Source organism: Aplidium turbinatum, chromosome 11 (genome assembly GCF_918807975.1).
Source record: "Aplidium turbinatum chromosome 11, kaAplTurb1.1, whole genome shotgun sequence".
NCBI lineage: Eukaryota > Metazoa > Chordata > Ascidiacea > Aplousobranchia > Polyclinidae > Aplidium > Aplidium turbinatum.
The window spans coordinates 11,481,904-11,503,848 of record NC_137482.1 but is presented as its reverse complement, the minus strand read 5'-3'; the positions used below and the strand labels follow the sequence as shown (position 1 = coordinate 11,503,848).

At 36.0% G+C, this 21,945-nt stretch overlaps 1 protein-coding gene across 1 annotated transcript; it reads left to right on the top strand.

The window, feature by feature from the left end:
- The first annotated feature begins 8,832 nt into the window (after positions 1-8,832).
- Positions 8,833-21,491, top strand: LOC145779427 (lysocardiolipin acyltransferase 1-like). The gene is made up of 7 exons (XM_082591014.1): positions 8,833-9,037; positions 13,335-13,340; positions 14,430-14,618; positions 14,781-14,912; positions 16,915-17,046; positions 17,865-17,998; positions 18,839-21,491. Exons 1-7 carry the CDS (start codon positions 8,845-8,847, stop codon positions 19,244-19,246), a joined length of 1,194 nt encoding a protein of 397 aa, XP_082447140.1. The 5' UTR covers positions 8,833-8,844; the 3' UTR covers positions 19,247-21,491.
- Positions 21,492-21,945: the final 454 nt, after the last annotated feature.

The window sequence follows — 21,945 nt, the reverse complement described above, 5'->3', positions numbered from 1 at the left end:
TTTCCCGTCCCAGTGAAGTGTGAAAAAATCAGTAGCTGCAGCTAGTTCATTATCTAAGAGATTTCTTTCTGCTTCAGTAGAAAATTTCATCCGCTTTTGGCGTACAGTATTTACAGAGAGAATTTTGTTATTAAGACTATTTTCTGCCGTCGCGGCACTTACCATTTCAAACACTTGCCTGTTCGACAAAGAATATTTGCCTGCCAGGCTGCAAACTTGGGGTGTAAGAACTTGCTTTTTCTTGGTTTCCGTTGTCTTGCTTGTTTTTGCCGACAAATCTCCCACATAGATTTGATCCAGATCTTCTCCACTTTCTTCTGAAGAACTACTGGATTGCAACAAATCTTGCGGAAGTGGTGTATCTAAAACATCTTTAAGTTTACGTTTTATACCTTGATCTTGTCTCGTTTTCTTTCTTTTCATTTTTATTTGCTCTTGAATATTTAAAGAACCCAAAGTGGCTTTTCAATTTTTACCCCGGATTGCTTCAAGATAATGCCAGTCCTCCATTTTCTTAGGGTTGGTAGACGTTCTCAAATCGTCTTCTACGTTTTTCTTAACAACCCATAGCGTATCTTGCAGATCATCTAAAATTTTCTGTTTCTCTTTGTTTTCCTTCTCTGTGTTTGCATTTTTTCAAATTTTCATACCGGTCTGTCAACTTCTTGACCATGTAAGTTATAGCATCTGTGGTTTTAAGACCGATTCCTGCTTTCTTCCACCATTGTTTAATATCTTCGACAACTAGAATTATTGCTTCTCGTTTCGGGGAAGTACCTTTAGATTCTTCTTGCTTAATTGTGTGATAACCATGGAACTGAAGCAAGACTTCTTTCCCACATGGAGGATACTTTCCAATAAATCCAAGTCTATGGACACCAGCGTTGAGATTTAGCAAAGGTGATTCGTCAATTAGCCATAGTTTTTTTGAATACATTTTATTTGATTAATTGCAGAAAGACAATTTTAAATAGTATGACGTCATAATGACGTCATCAAATATTAGTTTGGCCAAGTTTAATAAATGATCGCTTAGCCTTGCTAATTGCCTTTCCATTGATACCTTGAATGTGTCGCTAGCTTCAGTGTGTCGCCAGTTCCTAAAGTAAGTATAAAACTACAGCGCCACCATGTGGTTGAAATTTTCAATATTCCAACATCTTCTTCACATGAATATCTCACAAGGTATTTGAGCCATGTTCATCAAATTTTTTTAATATGCTGCGCATCCAGTTGCTTCATACGCGTATCAAATATGAGGAAGATTGGTGGTAATTTAGAAGGTCTTATTGGCGTTTTATGTCGTTTTTTTGCGAAATTTGACAAAACTGGGGCACTTTGAGGCGTTTGCGGGACCCTTAAAAGTTTTTCAATCAAAAAAATTTTTTTGCCATCGCTAATCATACAGAAAATGGCAACTTTTTCCAATTTATTGGAACGAAATTCCAAAGTCGTTTTTTTTGGCCCACCCTAGCCTACATTGTGTCAGGTAAATTTAGATCAAAAAATGTAGGCTACGTACAAGTAGCCTACACTGAATCCAGTTGCCTTTTCATGAGTAGCCCATCATTGCTTACATGAGTTAAGCATAGCCTACCCAACAGTGAATTGACGTTCACAAATACATTTAACTATCACGCATAATTTAGTTGAAAAATTTAAATCGTCAAACTCAACACTTTTTCATGCACGTCTTAAACCATTATGGTTTTGCCACCTTTTCCTTTTGGTGGTTTTGTTACTGTATTTTTTTTACACAATATCATTTCTTCAATACGTGAATAGAATTCAAGTTAGACAAAATAAGATAATTAAAATCGTTAGCCTACAGGAGCATTTGAATGAAAACAAAATTACTGCCACTCTATCAAGAAAATCAAATAGGCCTACTAACTGTAAATTCCACTTACAAATTAGAAATAAGCAAATTTATGTTCAAATTTTATATTAACAAACTACCGGAAAACTTTCTTTACACATCCTATTGTATCAGCTATACATTCGTATAACACCCGACGCTCAAGCTCCAATTCGCTTTATACTCAACTGGCAAATACCCAATTATTTCAAAAAAGTTTAAAATGAATGGGAATCAAGGTATGGGACATTCTACCCCAAAATATGAAGAAAAAAACATGAAAAAAAGGCTACCACGGCCTACTAAAACACGGCCAAATATGTTGCTATTTGAGAAAATTTCTAAGAGTCTGAATTGTTACAATCACAGCCATGATAAACCTGTCATTTTTCCACTTACAAAAGTATGTAAAACAAGCAACATTTGCATCTAGACATCTTTTTGGCTTGTTTTACCAGAGATTAGATATGTATGTTAAGCACAATTTATGCAATAATAATTTAAAATATGTAAGACTTTCCAACTGCATCCTGGAGGTAGTCTCATCATACAGTCGTTAGGTTTTTAGTATAGCAGGATGTTTCGCCAATAGCCATATTTTACTTGCAAAACTAAACTTGGCGAAAAACAAACGAATTAAAATTTAAATTGACACATCAAATGAACAGCTTACAACATTGAATCCACAAAAAATCCTTGATATTTTAAATGGAACATGCAATTGCACCAAACGATACTCCCTCCAGGGTGCAGTTGGAAAGTCTTTCATATTACATTATTATTGTGTAAACTATGCTCAACGTACATACCTAATCTCCGATTAAACAAGCCAAACATATGTTTAGGTGCAAATATTACTTATTTTACTTACTTTTGGTAATGGCAAGATGCAGTAGCGTAGCCAGGAATTTTGAAAGGGGGGGTTTTGACCACCCAACGGCTGGGGGTCTGGGGGGTCTCCCCCAGAAAATTTTGAAAAATTACTTTGAATTTGGTGCATTCTGAGAGCATTTTCAACAAAAATGTGGGTACGAATATTCCTGTAAAATGGTGCTGTCCGGTAGCATAGCAAAAGGATAAGATCATGTTTTCTTCGGCATTTTTCGGAAATAAAGCTAAGTCTCTGTGTTTTCTTGTTGCTAATAGAGGGATTCCACGTTACGCTTCAATGCGCACTGAGAGGTTGAATCGTTGCATGGAAATCAGGTACTGTATTGCGAAACCCTCTCTGTTACCAGTCAAGTAATTTGCTTCGATGCTAAATATCTACGATGGAAGTGAATAACTGGTCATAATCTTTACAATATGTACCATCGTTTGATATAAGATCAATATCAGACTGGATTGGACCATCTGCAAGACCTCTCAAAGGAGGTTATCAGTTTTTCATTGAAGATTATTTGCGTGAAATTTTTACTAAACGTGGAGATTCTCAAAGTTATATCTGCAAGGCAAAATGTTGGCCAAGTCAGAGAAAAACTAATAAACCGCATGAACTCACACTTCAGATGAAGCAATCGACTCCAGTAATACAGAAAGCAAAGTGCTCTTGTAAGGCAGGGTAAGTAAATGGTTGTAGGCAATCTATAATGCTAAATATTTCTTTCTATGTCATGTGAAAGTTTGGATGGGTGATATTAAATTGTAATGTAGTTGCAAACTAGTCTTTTTACACTTTTGAGTATTATTGTTTTATTAACCATATTATGGTTAGCCTACTGCTGCTTGTAGCATAAGCCATTTAATATCACAGCTAAGCCTATATGCGGTTTACGTAGCCTACCTACTGTAGTAATATGAAGCAGTTTATGCTACTAACATGGATAACATAACTAAAACTAGGCCTACCACGTTTGGTTACATAGTATATATACTTTGTTCTGTTACCGTGCATAAACTTTTGTTTGGTATTAATTTGCATTTCTTTGTGTTGCAGACTTGGTGGTAGATGCAGTCACATTACTGCGTTGCTATACAAGATGCATCATTTTCACATTCGTGATGTAAAAATGTTCCCAGGAACTTTATCCTGCACCAGCACAGAGCAACAGTGGCACAAACCAAGAGTCGACGCCATTTTTGCAGAACCAGTCACAAATTACAACTTTACAAGAGCGGAGACCGCCCGGACCAAACAGAGGGTGAAAAGCACCATCACATCACGCAGATTCGATGCCAGATGCAATGACCTTAAACGTCCCTTGCTTGAAAGCGAAATTGAAGCCTCTGCAGCATGCTCTGCTTCAAATGCACCATTTTCCTACCTTTTGAAACATCATGATGCATCAAATGAAGACATGCTTGTACACGGGCTTACAGGAAGCACATCGTCGGCTGCGTAGCCGAGTGGTGAGAACGTCTGCGCGACGTTCGAAAGGACGTGGGTTTGACACCGCTCCAGAGCACGCGGCTGTGCCTCGGCAAAGACACTTAGTGGCAAGCCAAAATAAAGGAAGCAGCTGACTCGAAGACTATATGTCATTTTGCTGCTTCCTGTCGTCTATTGTATTGCATCTGTGATCGCAGTGTATTGTATGTTATCGCAATGGGACGCAAAATAAAAACATGATTATTATTATTATTATATGCTCTTGAGGAGGCAACAACTTCGCAGTCTCAATCAGTTTTATGGCACAATAGCCGAAAACGACAACTAACATCCTCAAATTTTGGAAAAATTATTAAGCGGAAGACTACTTCCTTTTTAAGATCAATTTTTAAACCACCAATGCTACACCATGTTCCAGCTGTTCGCCACGGTTTGACAAAGGAGAAGCATGCAGTTCGGTTATATCGCGAAGAGATGAGAAAACAACTAAACAGAGACGTGGAGATTTTTGACAGCGCCTAATAGTCAATCCTGGGTTAAACTTTTTTGGAGCTTCCCTAGATGGAAAAATGTTTGACAAGTACGAAACCGGGCAAAATTTTGGACTTTTGGAAGTGAAGTGTCAATTTAAATATAGAAACAACTGTGTACAAGAGGCAGCTCTGAATGATAACTTTTGTCTCCATTTCGTTGTTGATGAACTAAAACTGAAAAGTACACACAACTACTTCTATCCAATTCAGGGGAAAATAGCCCTCAGTGCTCTGCCTTGGTGTGACTTAGTTGTCTATACTTCAAAGTCTTTATTTATTGAGCGAATACACTTCGATATAATGTTCTAGACTGCAAAAATGGTACCTTCCCTTGCAAACTTTTATTTTAGTTTTGAGTTTCCATATTTGGCTGAATAATTGTTTTTATGGTGATAATGTGGTTATGTAACCTATTCTGTGTTCATGACTTAAAAATAAATCTGAATGATGGTGTTAAACTGGTTTTAATATTAACGGAACAATCTGTGCAGTGTGCAGTAGGCTACTGTAGTTTGTCTAGACTCTAGACTTTCAGCTCAAGCTTCAACCCGTCACGGTCTGTTGGTTCACCGTGGAATCCCTCTATTCCTGGCTGAGATGTTTGAATGTTTGGTATTGGCAAAACTCGCTCTTTTAATGCAATTTTTTTTTAAATTAGGCAATTTTTTTTTAGACTGAAAGCATCATTCTCAATATCGTGACGTCACACGCGTGCCAAAGGGGGGGTTGTAACCCCCAAAACCCCCCCTTGGCTACGCCACTGGCAAGATGACAGGTTTATCATAGCTATGATTGTAACAATTCAGACTCTTAGAAATTTCCTCAAATAGCAACATATTTGGCCGTGTTCTAGTAGGTCGTGAGGCTACACATTTTTCAGTAAAATGTGCAAAACACACTTCTTCAATAATCAAGAGCTATAGAAGCGACATCCACTACCTGACTTTATGTCCATTGTTATTATTTTTTGTATTTCTTGCGTCTGTATCCGTATTTGTTTTTTTTCTGCTCTTCCTTTCTTCTTTTTCGTGTCAATTTGCTACAATATTTAAATACGCAATACTTTCTTTTGTATAACTATTTGAATGAGAAAGTGCAGACTCGACGACCTCCTACGCCTTCAGGGCTACGGTCTTTCGCACTCTCTCATTGGATGCACACTGTACGTTTTTGTTTTATGTACGTTTCGGCGTTTCGCATCCAAACAAAAATAAAATGACCATCCATCCATTCTGCATTCTGACAAAGAAAAATAAAACTGAATTGAGACATATAAATTTGAAATATAGATTTGTCGGCAGCAGTGGCCGAGTGGTTAGCGCGTTGGGCTCACAGTCGAGAGCCTGCGTGTTCGACTCCAGCCACCCGCACCTGCTGTTGTTTCTCTGGGCAAGAAACTTTACGACAATTGCCTCTACCCAGTGATCGATTTCGAGTAATGGGTAGTTCCAAATTAAAGTCATAAGCAGAGTAGACAACCGGAAACAGACATTGTCGTCGGCTGCAGCGTGGGTCAGGTGTACGTCGGAAGGCGTACACCGATGCATAGCGCTCAAGTCCGCTTTCCCGCAATGCAGGATAAAGATAAACAAACAAACAAACAAACAAACAAATCATCTCCCTCAACCTAGCCCAAAACAAAGCTCTCAACTGCTCAACAAAGTGGGAATTTCCCATTTCCGAAACGTTTTATCATTCACTTTCACTCAGTGAGGTAATTTTTAACTTTGTAAACCTTTTAACGTAACTTGTTTGATCTGTTCAGATTCATGTTTATTTTTTTCGACCATCAAAGCGAAAACTATTACTTCCTATAAGCATAAAATGGTAAGGGTCTAAACTCTAAAACAAGGAAGAAGCGAAAAAATGCGAAATGAAATCGTGTTTAAGACCGAAAAACTTACTACCGTAAATACGGTATCGTAGGTACAAGGATTTGGTATGGTTGCAACAGCTTGAAAAATTAAAAAAGTGAAGAAAATGTGAAAGAAGTTACAAGAAGAACTGGTGTCTGAGAAAAAAAATGTACAAAAATAAAAAAGGCAATAAAAAACTTGATAGATGGACATTGGACAATGTTTATCAGGCTAGTTTAGTATGATTATATATGATATGATATGTTTTTAATCTAAACCGACGTATATAGCTGAGGACTGAGGTATGAAAACAGTGTAGCGGCACCACTAGCAGCAATCTGCCCTTAAGCGACATGTGCAAAGCTCGCGGGAGCTACAACAACATTTTAAATAGCTCTATCCCAAACAGCAAATCCACCATTTTTTTACATTGATTACCGGTATGTCTACAGACGTTAAAAACATTAAAATTAATGTAAAAACGAGTGATTTGCTGTCTAGGATTTAACTCCCAACACGTAGCAATAATTGTGATTCGAAAAAGTTTGTTAAAAGTCAAGTTACTTGTGATAATTACTTGAATCTGTCAAAAGTTTTCTACTGAGGATAAAAATGGACATTTACTGTGTAAATTGCTAAAGAACTACACTGCAGGCACGGATAAAAAAATAGTTATATATTTTGTTTTCATTGATACATTTAAAACGTTTGATAAAAAAAATCATCATATCCTGTTTAAAAGTTAATGTAATGGCATGAATGTTTTTGTAATATTGGCATAGCCTTGTCAGCATACACTTCAGTTGAAATGGGTTGATCAGATATCTCAGTCGTTTAAAGTTACTAATAGGGTTTGACAAGGTGGTGTTCTTAGCCTCTGTCATTTTGCTTTATACATTAATGAAAAATCATAGGTTGAATAAAATCCATGCTGGTTGTGATGTTGATTGTCGTTGCTTGAATCACTTGTTGTTTGCAGATGACATAATTGAATGAGGCTGTTCACCAGTCCTCACACTTTTACGAAAAAATTGTTCTTTTACCCAAGTATGTTTTATATTGCTTTTATAACACTTGTAGAATGTAGACGTTGCTGATTACCAACTTAAAAGTTTGGTTCTTTTGTTAGGTGAATCAAAAACAATGTCCAAAAGTGAAATTTGAATAACACCTAATCTAGGCTTATTGCAAAAATAAATTGTGGCATGGATATTTACAGCAGACCTGTATGTAGAATGTAGATGCAAATAGAACGCATTTTATTCATGATGCCACAATGGTGCAAGGAAATAAACAGTCTTTTAGCAGTTCGTTTTCAGCATCTTAGCTGTTGTGTAGGCTATATACTATTTCAATCATATTTCTTGTGAGTAATTTTGTTAAATCTGATCCTTCTTTACCAAAAAAAAAGTTAAAGCGTGGCTACCTGGAGATGCTGCTTGGTTTTTCACATTTTGTAGATTTTGGTGATCATTAGTCTGACTGAAATTTTCTTAAAATCAGATTTTTACACTTTTTCCTGACTCTTTATAATTTACTGTAAAAGCTTTTTGTTGCTTTAGCTTTAGGGAAGTCAGTAAAAAAATGAGCAAGAGTAAGTTAAAAAATGTTCAGTCACACTATTAGCATGTGACTAACAGTGTGACTGAAATTTTCTAAGTCAGATTGTCTTCATTTTTCCAATCCTTGTGATGTTGAAGCTCATTGTGTCACCTGGGGAAGGGAGCAAAACAGGTCAACCACATAGTTATCAAAACTTGGAAAAATGTTAAAGAATGTAACAAATCAGGTCGAACCTGTATTTGTATGTAGCCATGGTTGAGGGAACTGCAAAATATTTATGGACGAAACCTGACAAATATATTTGTCTTGTTTTTGGCTAACGTACCAGCAAAATGTTTCCATATTCCACCTCTGGCATGTTTGCCTTTGATTTTCTGCTACTGTCTACTGGTGATAGCTGTATCAAAACAAAAAAATAACTTTTACCTATTGAACCAACTTGACTCTTCAATGTTAGAACCAAATAAGTGCAATGAAAAATAGAAATGACAAAAGAGTCAAAAGTCATGTCATTTTCACTTTGTGTGGAGCTACATGTATATACTTGAGAAGTTACTGATATTTTTTTTATTTATTTATAAAAAAAAATAATTGTTGCATTATTAGACTCTTTGTGCTTGCTAAGTTATTTTGAAATACTTTCTTTTGCGTCAGCAATCAGCATTCTTTCAATTCTTGATTGATTAATGTAAACTTAGCTGTAACATGCTAGATCACACTTATGTTCCTTATGGTATGACTGGAGGATTATTGACCATTGGATTTACATGGTTGACAAGTGTTTATGGAGCCATCTTTATATATGGGCCCATTTTGCCTTTGGTATTTGTATGGCCTTGGCTGTTTCGACGGTTGACAGAAATTCTTGCATCAACATGGTTATCTGTTTTAGTGGTAAGTGTCAATATCATTTTTTAATTAATAGATGTTTCGTGACTTTAACAAATGGATGTAAAATGGCTGCAATTTAAACTAGAAATAAATTTTTGAATATTTCTGGTCTTTTGGTCTCTATGGTGGATAAATGCACTTTTGAAACTCAATTAATGAAAAAGGATTCAGTTGTCTTAAACTGAGAGTTGTAACAAAAGTGTCATTAACTTTAGTGTGATACTTACATTTCAAAACATCAGCACTCAACTATTTAGTCAATATAATATTGCTATTTAAGAAACATGTGAACACTATAATATAAACGACGACCATTTAGAGTACATGTTAATTGTTTGAGCACATGCATAAAAGTGAGACAAAATCCAATTTGAAATTCTTTTGTTGCATTTTTCCAATTGGAAATTCTTCTGTTGCATATCGCGATTTTGGGTATTGAACCCTCTTCAGTACAACTTTTATCAACAGCATAGTACAGTAAAATTTACAGCAGTTCACTTTAAAAAAATGACTAAAAATGTTATGTGGTTGCCAAGAAACAAATTAGTCTGCGAAATTAGTCTACGAGCAGTAATAGGCCTATTGACAATTTTTATGCAAATTATGAAGGTAGTTAGGTCATAGGCTACATTATAAAAGTAAAGTGACAAACTTTAGTTGCAACAATAAAAAGTACGAGAATATTAAGCATTCGGCGAACTATTTAAATGTAAACAACAAACAATGGGGTCAGATAAGCTGACATACGTCAAAGCCTGGGACCAGTCAAGCCAGCCTCCTGTTACAATTACATGATCTGAAAATAGCTACTTTTGTATCTGCTTTACGCGGATCCCCGATTGACTTTACGTTGATACGGGTTTAAAGTAATCGCCCCTTTTTTTTAATAATATTACTATGTATGAGTTTATTTTTAGTTGTTACTAAATTCTAATACTTATTGGGCTATTTTTATTTTTCATGTGCATGCTGCGAAGTTCATATTTGGTGAGTTTGCATGTAATTTGTCATTACTATCATTTAAGAGTTATTAATTTTAATAAAATATGTTACATAGTTTAAAAGTTAGTTAATTGATTAAAATTTCAATTTTTAGTTTAGTAAAGTAAAAGTTTAAATCTACTCTGCAAAAGTGAAAATCATTCATATTCATCATGTCAAAATGTGTGTTGATTCGTTTGTTAAAATTAATTTGTTTTTAAAAATGTGTTCTGCATCAATAGCACAATAGGGTCATTCCACATCAAATCACCCAAAAAAAATGAAATTTTTAACACCACCATCTCCAATTTTCCTCAAATTTGGTTTGTGTGTGGGTTCTGGGTAAAAACGCATGAATTTCAAATTTTATCAAAACCCGGCCAGTGGTTTTGGAGATATGGGCCTGTGAAATTTCGTATTTTGGGGGAAAATTGGGGTACCCGGCTTATTTCAAAATGCCATTTCTCAGCAACCACTGGGTGTATTTTAATGAAACTGGTGTCATTTTGCAGGAAATTGGTCAAGGATTTCATTTCTGTGGTTAATTTTCAAAAATAAGCATGTTTGGGGGTAATGACCTTTTGACCTTTGCTTTGACCTTGATTTTGACCCTGTGGATCACGTGATACAAAAAACTTGTCTACATGAAAAATATTCTTTGGCACTATCTCTATAACATATGAAAAAATGGGAGAGGTAATATTTTTATTTTAGCCATAGTTTTCACTCAAAGTTTGCATGTCTCATGATTTTTCAACAAATTTTCTTAAAATCACCTTCAAAAATAGTATTATATGGTATGTACAAATGGAATGATATGCACATTGCATCATCAGAAAGAATGGGTCCAAAATGATGATGAGGGGTGTTTGTTTTTTTTTGTAAAATAAGCTTATAACATTGGGAAATGATGGCAAATGGGGGAAGAGGTAAAATATCTCAAATTCTGATGATGTAATACATAAACGCTCCCAATTAATACTGCATAAAAATGAGTTAAATGACACAGTTTAGTCAAGACACAACAGACAAAACGTTAGGTTCTGAAAGTTTTCCATAGACAGCAATCACTGAGCTGACCAGTTTTTACACAACCTGTGAAGTTTAATTGTATCGTTTTTGGAAATAGTGTAACGACATCTGCCAGATGCAATCATGGAAGGAGTTTCAATGATACAAACAATGTTATTAATATCGATCCAGCATTTATCAGCAGAGGAAGGCCAGTAGAAGATTCTGGCTGGACCATGAGGATGCATAAAGTTTACATGATAGTCTCCAAACTCATCAGAAATGTCTTTCACCAAACCTATCCACGGTTCATAATCATATATACAGCAGTCAGCACACATATGTCTGTTTTGCGATGTTGATAGGTTCATTCAATGCTTCAAGTGCAAGGTCTTCATCTCACTGACACTATTTCAGGCAAATTTTTTTGAGCACTGAGTTTGTACGCGAATAACTTTGTTTCAGAAATCGGAACAAATCTATGGAATTTTAGTGTTTCTTTTTTTGTCTTTGCCAACGAGAATCTTTTTTTCAATTTTTCTTTGCAAGCTTCAAAATCCAGTCAGGCTTGACATTGAAAAATTGAATTCCTTGTATGTTGGGCCCTACTAGACCTACTAATTAAGCGATTAGTTTTTGTCAATTATTGTTATTGTTACATTCATGCAACGTCAAACAACGTTGATTCGCCGTTAAAGGAGCAAAAGTGTCCAGCCGCGCCGTTTGTCTCCACTCTGCTACTGGTAACCCAGTGCTATAAATCAAGTAAATTGCGCAAACCTGTGAGGAAATTCATTTGCGGCAAAAGTCTGACCGCAATTTCCACTGCTTTTACATCGTTTTAACATCGCCAGATGTTAAATCGGTGTAAAAACTGTAGCATTGTTCTTCAAAGGAGTAATTTTCTCCCAAACAACGTTATCAATTAACTCTGCTGCCAAAATGCTCTAAATTTGTCGTCTCAATCATCACAGTTGCGTTTGTTACGTCACTGATATTAAACTCGCAAGTTTCGTCCTGCAACCCGCACATACCAATCACAAAAAATATGCGGAACTGAATTACCAGGACCAGACGTTGTTGCGTACCAATTATATTTATTACTTGTTTCCAAATCGTGTTAGAGGAGACATAGACTTAAATGTAAAACTAGGCTAGCCCAACAACCTAGCAAAATCGCCCTTTTGTAAAACGCACAAAATAACCTTAATGACGTGACAGTATGTGTTCGCCAGCCCAGCTATTTTGAAAACTCGGCGTCTGTGGATAACGATATACCTTATCAGACTGACCATGCTATAACAGTATGGCAAAATCAATTTCTCATATTAAAAATGAAGCTGGTACACTGTTGTTGCAAGAGCAGCAAGAATTATTCTACAATATAAGGTTTAAGCTAACCGGATTTTATGAAAATTTCACAGATATCGTCCTCTTTGAATGAAAACTATGGCTAAACTAAAAATATTACCTCTTCCATTTTTTCATATGTTATAGAGATGGTATCAAGGAATATTTTTCATGTAGACAAGTTTTTTGTATCACGTGATCCACAGGGTCAAAATCAAGGTCAAAGCAAAGGTCAAAAGGTCATTACCCCTAAACATGCTTATTTTTGAAAATTAACCACAGAAATGAAATCCTTGACCAATTTCCTGCAAAATGACACCAATTTCATTAAAATACACCCAGTGGTTGCTGAGAAATGGCATTTTGAAATAAGCCGGGTACCCCAATTTTCCCCCAAAATACGAAATTTCACAGGCCCATATCTCCAAAACCACTGGCCGGATTTTGATAAAATTTAAAATTTATGCGTTTTTGCCCAAAACCTAACCACAAACCAAATTTGATGTAAATCGGTGATGGTGGTGTTAACAGCACTGGGTGAATTGAGCTGGAATGACCCAATAGTTGTTTTAATAGCACTAACATTTACTTGACTAAATGATGCATCTAAATAAATCCAGTGTGACTTGGGGTTTGTGAAGTCCAGTGTTGTGCAGTACGACAACGGTTGGTGGAACGTTACCTTGGTTCCGAATTAAATATATGAACACAAACGATATCACATGAATTAAGCAAAATTTGTTACATGCTTATGGCTTACTGAGGTTGTTGGAAATAAAAGTTATTTAAAAATCGAACTTTCATTTGTATTTCGTTTCAACTGAAACTAGTTTTTTTGGTTTTAATTTATTTTAGAAGAAAAGTGAGTTCGTTTTTTCTGAAAATGTGATGCAAAATCAAAAATCACCTTGTAAGTTTGTTTCAGACCCCTAACAGTTTCACATTGATTTAATTTATCACAGTTCACGGTTAAGTAGCCTACTCAAAGTGCTGGTAATCATATAATTGGGTACAATTTTTATTAGTGCTTTTGCACAAAATGCTTATTCTGCCATAATCATCACTTTTCAATCTCAAGATTATTTTGGCCGCTTTTAGCTGACGATACTTTAGCCAGTAAGGGGTTAGCTGGCAATTCTTGTTTTAGAATTTTTTAAATTTTCTATTGACATTTCGTTTCGTTTTACCAGCATGAAGTTTTAAAGTTATTTTTGTCTAGGATATCATTTCCGATTTTACTTTGTGACTTGCATTATCTGGTTGACGTCTTGCGAAGGCATCTGCAGTTCATCCGGTTTGCACTGAAAGCGATCTCACCACGTTCATAAAAGAAGTGCACACAACATAGAAACGTTTCTACTAGCTAAAAAACTCCGCTAGTTTCATGGTTGTTCATCGATCAGTGTAACCACACTGTAAGACAAACTCACCATCTTTCTAAAAATGGAAATGGGGATCTACATGTGTTGGGTAACACCATCTAAAACTAGCTTCGTGCTAACACTTGTGGTTTGGATTGATGAAAAGTTAGACCTCTGGGTCATACATAAAAGCTAAGAATCGAATATTTATTGCTGCAGATTGTTGTTTTCTTTTAATATAATCAACTTCCAGTAGCCTACGTTTCTTGTGCGGAGGTACCCACACATCTTACTTAGTTCATGCCATATCCGCTAGAACGCGGCAAGACTTGACCCAGACAACAAACCAATCGTTTTTTACATTGATTTAACGTCTGCAAACGTTGAATCAATGTAAAAACGGTTGATTTGCTGTCTGGGGAGCTGGGTCAAGAGTATGCAGTTTCGTTGTGTGCAAAACGCGATAGATGTCGTACGTCCGATGAAAACATTAGCTCGAAACCGTCGCATTGTGTGGTATGTATTATATTTTCAAAACAAATGGCACACTCATCAGGTTAGTGAAATGTATGTCTTTTGCGGAGTCTACACTTTATTTGTTCGTCAAAGCGGACCATCTTGTTGAGTATATACTTTCATATGCTTTCTTTTTTTAATTCATACAATCTCTCTCAAAAGATGAAGTGTGTTTTCTAGAGAAGATTCTTGGAACAAAAGTGATTGTGTCTGGCGATCCCATCATGCGCCACGAGAAGACTGTTGTGATAATGAATCACAGGACAAGGATTGATTGGATATTTTTTTTCGTCTTTGCATTTCACTCGAAGATTTTAAATCGCCACAAAGTTGCTTTAAAATCGATGTTAAAATGGATTCCCGGATTTGGTAAGTTTATGCAATTGTGTAAGACTAAACTTTTTTCAATTGTTTCTTTTACCTGTATATATGTCATTGAGAGATGCGTTTACAAACAATATTACAGTATTTGCTTTGTTATGATACTGCCAAAAGTTCTGCAACATGTTGATCAAGTCTCATTGTTTACAGGTTGGGCTACTCAAGTGGCTGCGTACATATTCCTAGATCGCAACTGGGAATCGGATCAGGGTCATATCAATAGAATTTTGAGCTATTTTGTTGAACTGAACTCAAAGCCAAATATTTTATACTTTCCGGAAGGTATGATTAAAACCTTACTTGTAAAACATAAGCACAGCGGTTTAATGAGCTATTTAGGAACATCGATTCGTCGAATGACTTTACATGATTGGTTAAATGTATTCACAGCACGATATGCGTGATTGAACAACGAGCGATGTTTCCAGAAGTTTGCATGCTGTTGCTAGTTGATGTAACTGACGGCTTTTGTGGGTCTGCTACTATTCGGTGAGTCCGATTCGGTGAGTTCCTAACCTCTAACCCATAACCCTAAAACGGCAATGATAATTAGGCTACGGTACCCAATAATTTAAAAAAAAATGAAAAAAGTCACCGAATAGGGATCGGACTCACCGAAACGGGCCATTCCGGGCTTTTGTATATTAAAAGTATATTTTTGTACTCTTTCTCTCTCCAAATTCTTACCTTTTATTCGAGCCTACCTTAAATTTACCCCACCAGTGCCAGGGTTGTCGGTATTTTACCCAACCCAAAAAAACCCGGGTGGGTTTTTTTAAAAAAACCCACTTAAAAAAAACATAAAAAAACCCAGAGCATCATATTTGTCCAGTTTTTATTAGAAAATTAAAAAAATGAACAAAAACACTACAAGGCACTTAAAACAAACTTTAAATTGGGACTTAAGGATGTGATTGTAAAGTAAATTTCAAAGAATAAATTGAAAACGCTGTGGATATTGTACGGTACACAAAAATCAAGTAATGCCACTTTGTGTATACTATACTAAAACTCATTTATGTAAGAAGGCCTTATAGTTAAACTGGTGAAAGTACTACTCTACTGTAGTCTGTATATATGAAGTGAAATGCAATTTAGGAGGCTATTTACCAATGACAGATTCTGGATTCTAACGCATGGCTGTTTCAGAGCATTTGCCTAAATGGCCAGCAATCGCTCAATTGCTCATCCATTACTCGTATAATATAAATGATAAAAAATATTTAAACATGATGGCATAAATGCTCCTTGCCTTCAAATCTAAAGCAAATGATGCAATAATGTGATTCTACCACGGTAGCATCAACTTGGTATAGAAATCAGTGGATGATGCAACATCCAGCTTGATCTTGAAATTAATGGGTGATGCAGCATTCAAGCAACAACAGCCCTAGTGCATTATTTTATTGAGTTATGCAAGCATGTACTGTGAGTGAAAGGCACTTCATTTGTAAAAAGTAGTTTTGAGGTGAAATAAGCATGAATCTACCTTTTTTGCATCTTTTTAAAAAAAAAAAAAAAAAAAACCCGGTTTTTTTTAGAAAAACCCGGGCGGGTTGGGCTTTTTTAAAAAAACCCGGGTTTTTCTCAACCCTGACCAGTGCTGTTAAGTTTCTACTAGATAAAGAAAGTACATAACATTGACAGCATCGCATAGACGTTGCAGTTTATTCGACTGGTACCGTAATGAAAATTTTGGTCAGATTTGTGAACTCGGGTGTAATTAACCTTTTGACGAAACAAGTTTTTACCTGTTTGCAGAGCACATCATCATTAAGAGAGATGGCATTTATAAGGGATTCATATAATTTACTTACTACGAGTAGACAGATGTTTATTGTTGAAGATTTTGACCATTTCTTTTATTTCTACTCAACGAGATACGTTTTGTTATGACTGAATACTCTTTATGTTGTTATGTGCATCGTACTATCGTAGCCTTTTAATAGTCGTCTTAGAAGCGTCTGAATATGAAGAGACACTACTTTTTGCTCTGTGTGATTGTATAGTTTGGAATATTATGCGTGCACAGATACAACAAAAAGGCTCAATCACGTTTGTAACACTGATGTACACTTGATTTCACTATATACTGTACAGATAAATAAAAAAATGTTTTAAGGAGTTTCACATATGCAGCAGGCTCTATCTATATTGTTTCTTGTGAAATTACGATATTTGTACGAAATATAAGCAGCGGTCGGCCTCTGTAAATAATTAATTACGGTAAATAAAAAAACTTATGGCGCCGTTTTTAAAAAATTTTGTTTCATTGTTTCATCAGGTACAGATTTAAGTGAGAGCAACAAGAGGAAGAGCCAAGAGTTTTCCAAGAAGAATGACTTGCCTGTATTTGAATACGTCTTACAACCTCGCACCAAAGGCTTTGCCTACTTCGTGAATACGTTACGAAACAGTATGCCAATTTAAATTTCTTCTAATGACCTAAATTTTGGTTGTTTTCAACTACCAAATTAAAAGCTGGACATTCTTTAGATGCTTTACCAGACGTTTTTGTAGGACTATAAGATTTTGTGCAGTGGCTGGTGGTCTCTTTGTCACTTGAGCATGAAGCTTGCTTTTTTCTTTTACCGACTTTTCAACAGCAAAGAAAGCTAATTATACGGCTACATGTACTACAGTACATTTTCATGAAGACCGATGCGCTGCATTTTCAGCAAAAAGGAATGACAGTTTGAAGGCCAATGCACTGTACTGTATTTTGAAGTTTTTGGTTTTGTCATGTTTTTATTTTATCAGAGCCAAGGTATATTTAAGGTGCATGCGCGAACTTATGTTTTGCAAAAATATATTCTTGAGCGCATGACGTAATGCTCGAGTGACGTTACGTAAGGCAGCCACAACCTCAAAAACTGTGGTAACTACAGTATATTTGGTACCTACAGTATATATAGTACCTGCTTAATTTTTTTCTCAACGGATCAATATAATCTATGTCGTAACGTATTTTAGATTATATTATCTATCTGATTTAATGGGCCACTTTGTTTCCTAATACGTAGGAGGTTTATTGACCGGGATTTCACTACGTTATAGATTGCTAAGGATAAAATCGAAAAGATTGCAAAATTTGTTTTTGTCATGTCCAACAACAACTGGTAAACCGCTATCAGCATTCACCCGTTACCAAAACCACGGATTGTTCTGTGTTTGAGATATCGATATTTTTTTCGATCTCTGGTGCTGGCTTTTGACACTGATATTTGCTTTCAGTAAGCGGTATACATTCTGTTCACGATGTGACCGTTGCCTATCCTTTCAACGTTCCAATTGGTGAAAAAGAATTGTTGTTTGGAGAAGTTCCTCGAGAAGTTCACTTTTACATTAAGCGCTATTCTGTTGATGAGGTATGAAACGCCTTGCAACATTACTATAAAAGTCACACCTTTTTTTTATTTCCAATTTATTGCGCTACAAAATGTAGTTAGTGTAACTATAAGATATGCAATTTTTGCGGTTTTCATGATTTTACCACCTTGAACGCAAAGCTTTTGTTTTTACATTTCTGTTGGGTCGTGTTTTCTTTTGTTGGTTTCAATCAAAAACATTTGTTAAGTTTTCCGAGAAAAACAATGAAATTTTATGTATTTGTCCGAATGGTGAGAGCACTTGCTTGACGATCAAGAGGACGTTGGTTCGATACCGATCGAGCGCACACCGCGATGTTTGTCAATACAGTTATGGGTGGATGCACCTACAGCCAATCTTTTAAGCAGCTAATTTACCTAACGTTTGATTAAATAATTCAGATTTCGTTGGCGCAAATTTCGTCTGTATATCAGTGATCGGCGATTTTAATAAGCGGATTACGGTTAGTACTTTACAACTTTAGTTAACTAGTACAATTTTGGTAAAGAGGTGATTTTCTGAAACCAAAGACAAACGCATCTTAGCAACCACTCGACATTTAACGTAATAATACAATAAAGTGACGATAAACTAGAAATCACAACCTTTTGCGGCCATGCACAGGTTAGTTCTTATCAAGTAACTAATCGGTAAAAAAACCCACTGTTGACTGTTGGTGTTGGTGTATCCAACCCTCAATGACTTATTAAAATGAAAGCAACTAACCCGATGCCTACATTCTTGTATTTAGCTGTCTGTAGTGTTGCATTGTGTATTGAAAACTGTGTTTTCTCACAGTGAATGTAAAATAAAATGACTGTTATCATAATATGTTAAAGCTCCCTGAAGATGAGGCCGATCTTGCGAGTTGGTGCCGGGAGCGATGGAACGAGAAGGAAAGACTTCTTCGGGATTTTTATTCCGTTTCTGATAATTCAGCGCGAATGTTCAGATCGAAGAAGCGTCCCGTCCAACACTCACGTTTGCCTGTTCTCTTGCTTGCCTTTGCCACGTGGATACTCATAGTTGTTGCATGTACTTGCATGCTCACCGTCTATCCGTTTGCACGTTGGTACGCTCTGGCAATATCTGTGTTCTACCTGGCTGTAACCTACTTGATCGGTGGCTTTGCAAAAATGGAAATGATGCTTTATGATAGGCTCAGGGTTCCACAAAAGAAATGGGGTTTAAAAACCGCAACAAAATACTGTGAAAGTGGCGATGCAAATAATAACAATTGCCACTGAAGTGTTTACCTTTTTCCTTAAATGGCTATGATTTGCAAGAAGCTCAGCTATCAATCATCTTAAAACAGAACTAAACAAATGCAGCGAAATTACGAAAGAATCGAACTAAACACCTACTTTATTTGCCATAATTGTTTTTATTTTTTGTTATACTTTCCTTGGTAAATGACATTCACTGAAACATGAGAAGTTTGGCAATCATAACTCACATTTAATTTATTTGTACATCTAAGTGACAATTGTGTTTGTGCGGTAGACTTGACTCTCATTTTAAAGCCGATATCTCAGACAGCAAAATCCTTCATTTTTACGTTGTAGGCTACATTGCAATGATGATGGATTATGCTGAAAAGGTTTTGTTAAATTTCTTAGTTGCAAATTGCGCAATGCTTGGCAAGTTTGCCAACTACGTATCTCATGTAGCTTGCCGTTTTAAGTTTAGCTTGCCATTATTTTTTGTAAAAACATTGTGAAAAATAAAATTGTTTTGCGTTTTTTACCAGTGCTGCAGTTTTGCACGCGGCTCATGTTGTTTGGCGCTGCTTCAGTGAACAGCGAGTTGGGGTTCGAATCCTACTGATTTTAAACGTTTTGCGAATGTTTTTTTTAAACCTACATGCAGTTAAAAAGTCTTTCATGCGAGTGTCAGAAACACTTGGCCAGCAGTGCTTGACACTGAATGCCTTGATTTCTCAGCGAAATAGTGGATCAAACTCTTCCGCTGTCATTGTTAGAATATCCACGCAGTTCTGTAGTCGCATCTTTTGCCCTTTTTAATGTTTGTTTTTTTGCGCGGTCTTTCAATTTCTTACTGCACGTGTTGCTTTGTGTTCGAGTTAAACTTTTGCTTTTTAAATTGCTTAAGTCTTGCACAGGTGGAATATAATTTGTGTCATTTTGTCTGAGTTAACTTTTACAACATCACTGTTACTATCTTTGTCAACTACATCATAAATATATTAAATTCCTTTGCTGAGCCATTATGTGTTGTCAAATTGTGCAATGGCACAACCGTCGTTTTAAAATCTTATCTCTTGTGATACCTATTTCCATCATTTTGTATACGGTACTTTGTAGGCTATGCAAGCCTACAGAAAACTGTAGTAACTTATGTTTCAACCGTGGCATACGAAAATTTTATAGCTAACGGTTTCAACTAATTGATTTTACCGTGGCCATAGGAATTTGAATTTTTGCACTCTTTTTACGCTGCTGTCATGTTACACCGTGTACCGTACTATCGTACACCTTGCCATTATTTCAATTTTAGCTGTAATATGCTCAGGTTTGTTCAAGCTTTTCGACTATACGCCCATTTCTTCATCTCTGGCGTCACAGTGTTCAATATTTCCTACCTAACAACTACCAAGACTATCTATTTTAACTTGCTCATTTGTTTATATCTAAAGATCAACTACAGTAGGCTATACCAGTATACCCACTAGACTGGTTGTCTGTTTAATTGTAGGCCTAACTCATATTACTGTTCATCTTTCAAAGACACTCATTTTGTAGTATAGCTCTCAGACACCTTATCAGCTAGTTAAATTGATTGTTTTTTACGTGGGTTCAGTGTTTGCAAACGTTGAATCAGTGTAAAAAGACCTAGCTGAATTATTTTGATGAATTGTTTTGAAAAATATCGCTAAACTTTCACATTTCTGTAAAAATGCCATGGTTTTTATTTTTTGCGTTGTTTTTATGTCTGAGAGCGTTGGATTTACGCCGAAACTTATTTTTGTTTGTGAATTGTTGCGTGCATTGTCGTAAAACTAGTAATTTTATGGCGTTGCTACGGTTACCGTCCACGCTAGCCGCGAAGAAATACAAACCGTGGCTTATTTGGTTTCATAATATTAATAATGTGGCACTTTGAAAAACAAATGTTGAATGTGCTTCAAGTGGCAGGTTATCTGATCAGGTTAACTGGGATCTAGATAGGCTATTGCAGCCTAATTTGTTTAAATTTACACGATCGTGATTCGTGACCTTCAATGGAGGTTTAGCAATATTGGTCAAACTGGTAACATGATTTTGTAGATTTCCGTGGCAGCTTGTTTCAAACGGTGATAATATATGACTTAGGCGCTATGCAAAACATAGATTCTAACCTAGTCAGCAATTTATAAGATTGGCATTTAAACTTTCTGTGTATTAATACCAGTGGAGTAATCGATGTCATTAATATTTGAACAGACGACACCATCTAAGATATTCGCTTTCTTGCGATTCGTTTCAGCAAATATTTACCAACTGTATTAAATTGAGTTTGTCGACGCGTTCGTGTCACTTCGTTTCAGTTAGTTTTAGCTTGCGAAGTTGGCCCATTTTCGCAGCAATTGTTTCAAATTAAATAGTAAGCTGGTCAGTAAAGAAAGTAATTGAAAGATAAGACGACTTTGTTTGCGTAGCTAAGAACAGGATAAAAATACCGTCCAGTGAGATAAACACCACCCTGAGGCAAGTTTTAATTAGGATACATCTGTTTACACAAAACCCAACCGTAGCTTACACTGGCAAACTTAGAAAAGATGTGTTCGCTTCGAAAAGCCAGTAACATATGCCTAGAAGTATTGTAACCTACCTACCAGAACTGTTTTCTTTTGAAACAAACTTTTACTCTGCAATGTATGTTAATTTAACATAGCCTATAGCTCACTGTAAAATGTTCAGTAATAATAGGCCTATTTGTATCATTT

Coding starts and splice junctions, on each gene's coding strand:
- LOC145779427 (XM_082591014.1), top strand. CDS start 8,845: ATGCTAGATCACACTTATGTTCCTTATGGTATGACTGGAGGATTATTG. Junction 17,047..17,864: donor CGTGAATACGTTACGAAACA/GTATGCCAATTT, acceptor ATTTGCTTTCAG/TAAGCGGTATACATTCTGTT. Junction 17,999..18,838: donor AGCGCTATTCTGTTGATGAG/GTATGAAACGCC, acceptor AATATGTTAAAG/CTCCCTGAAGATGAGGCCGA.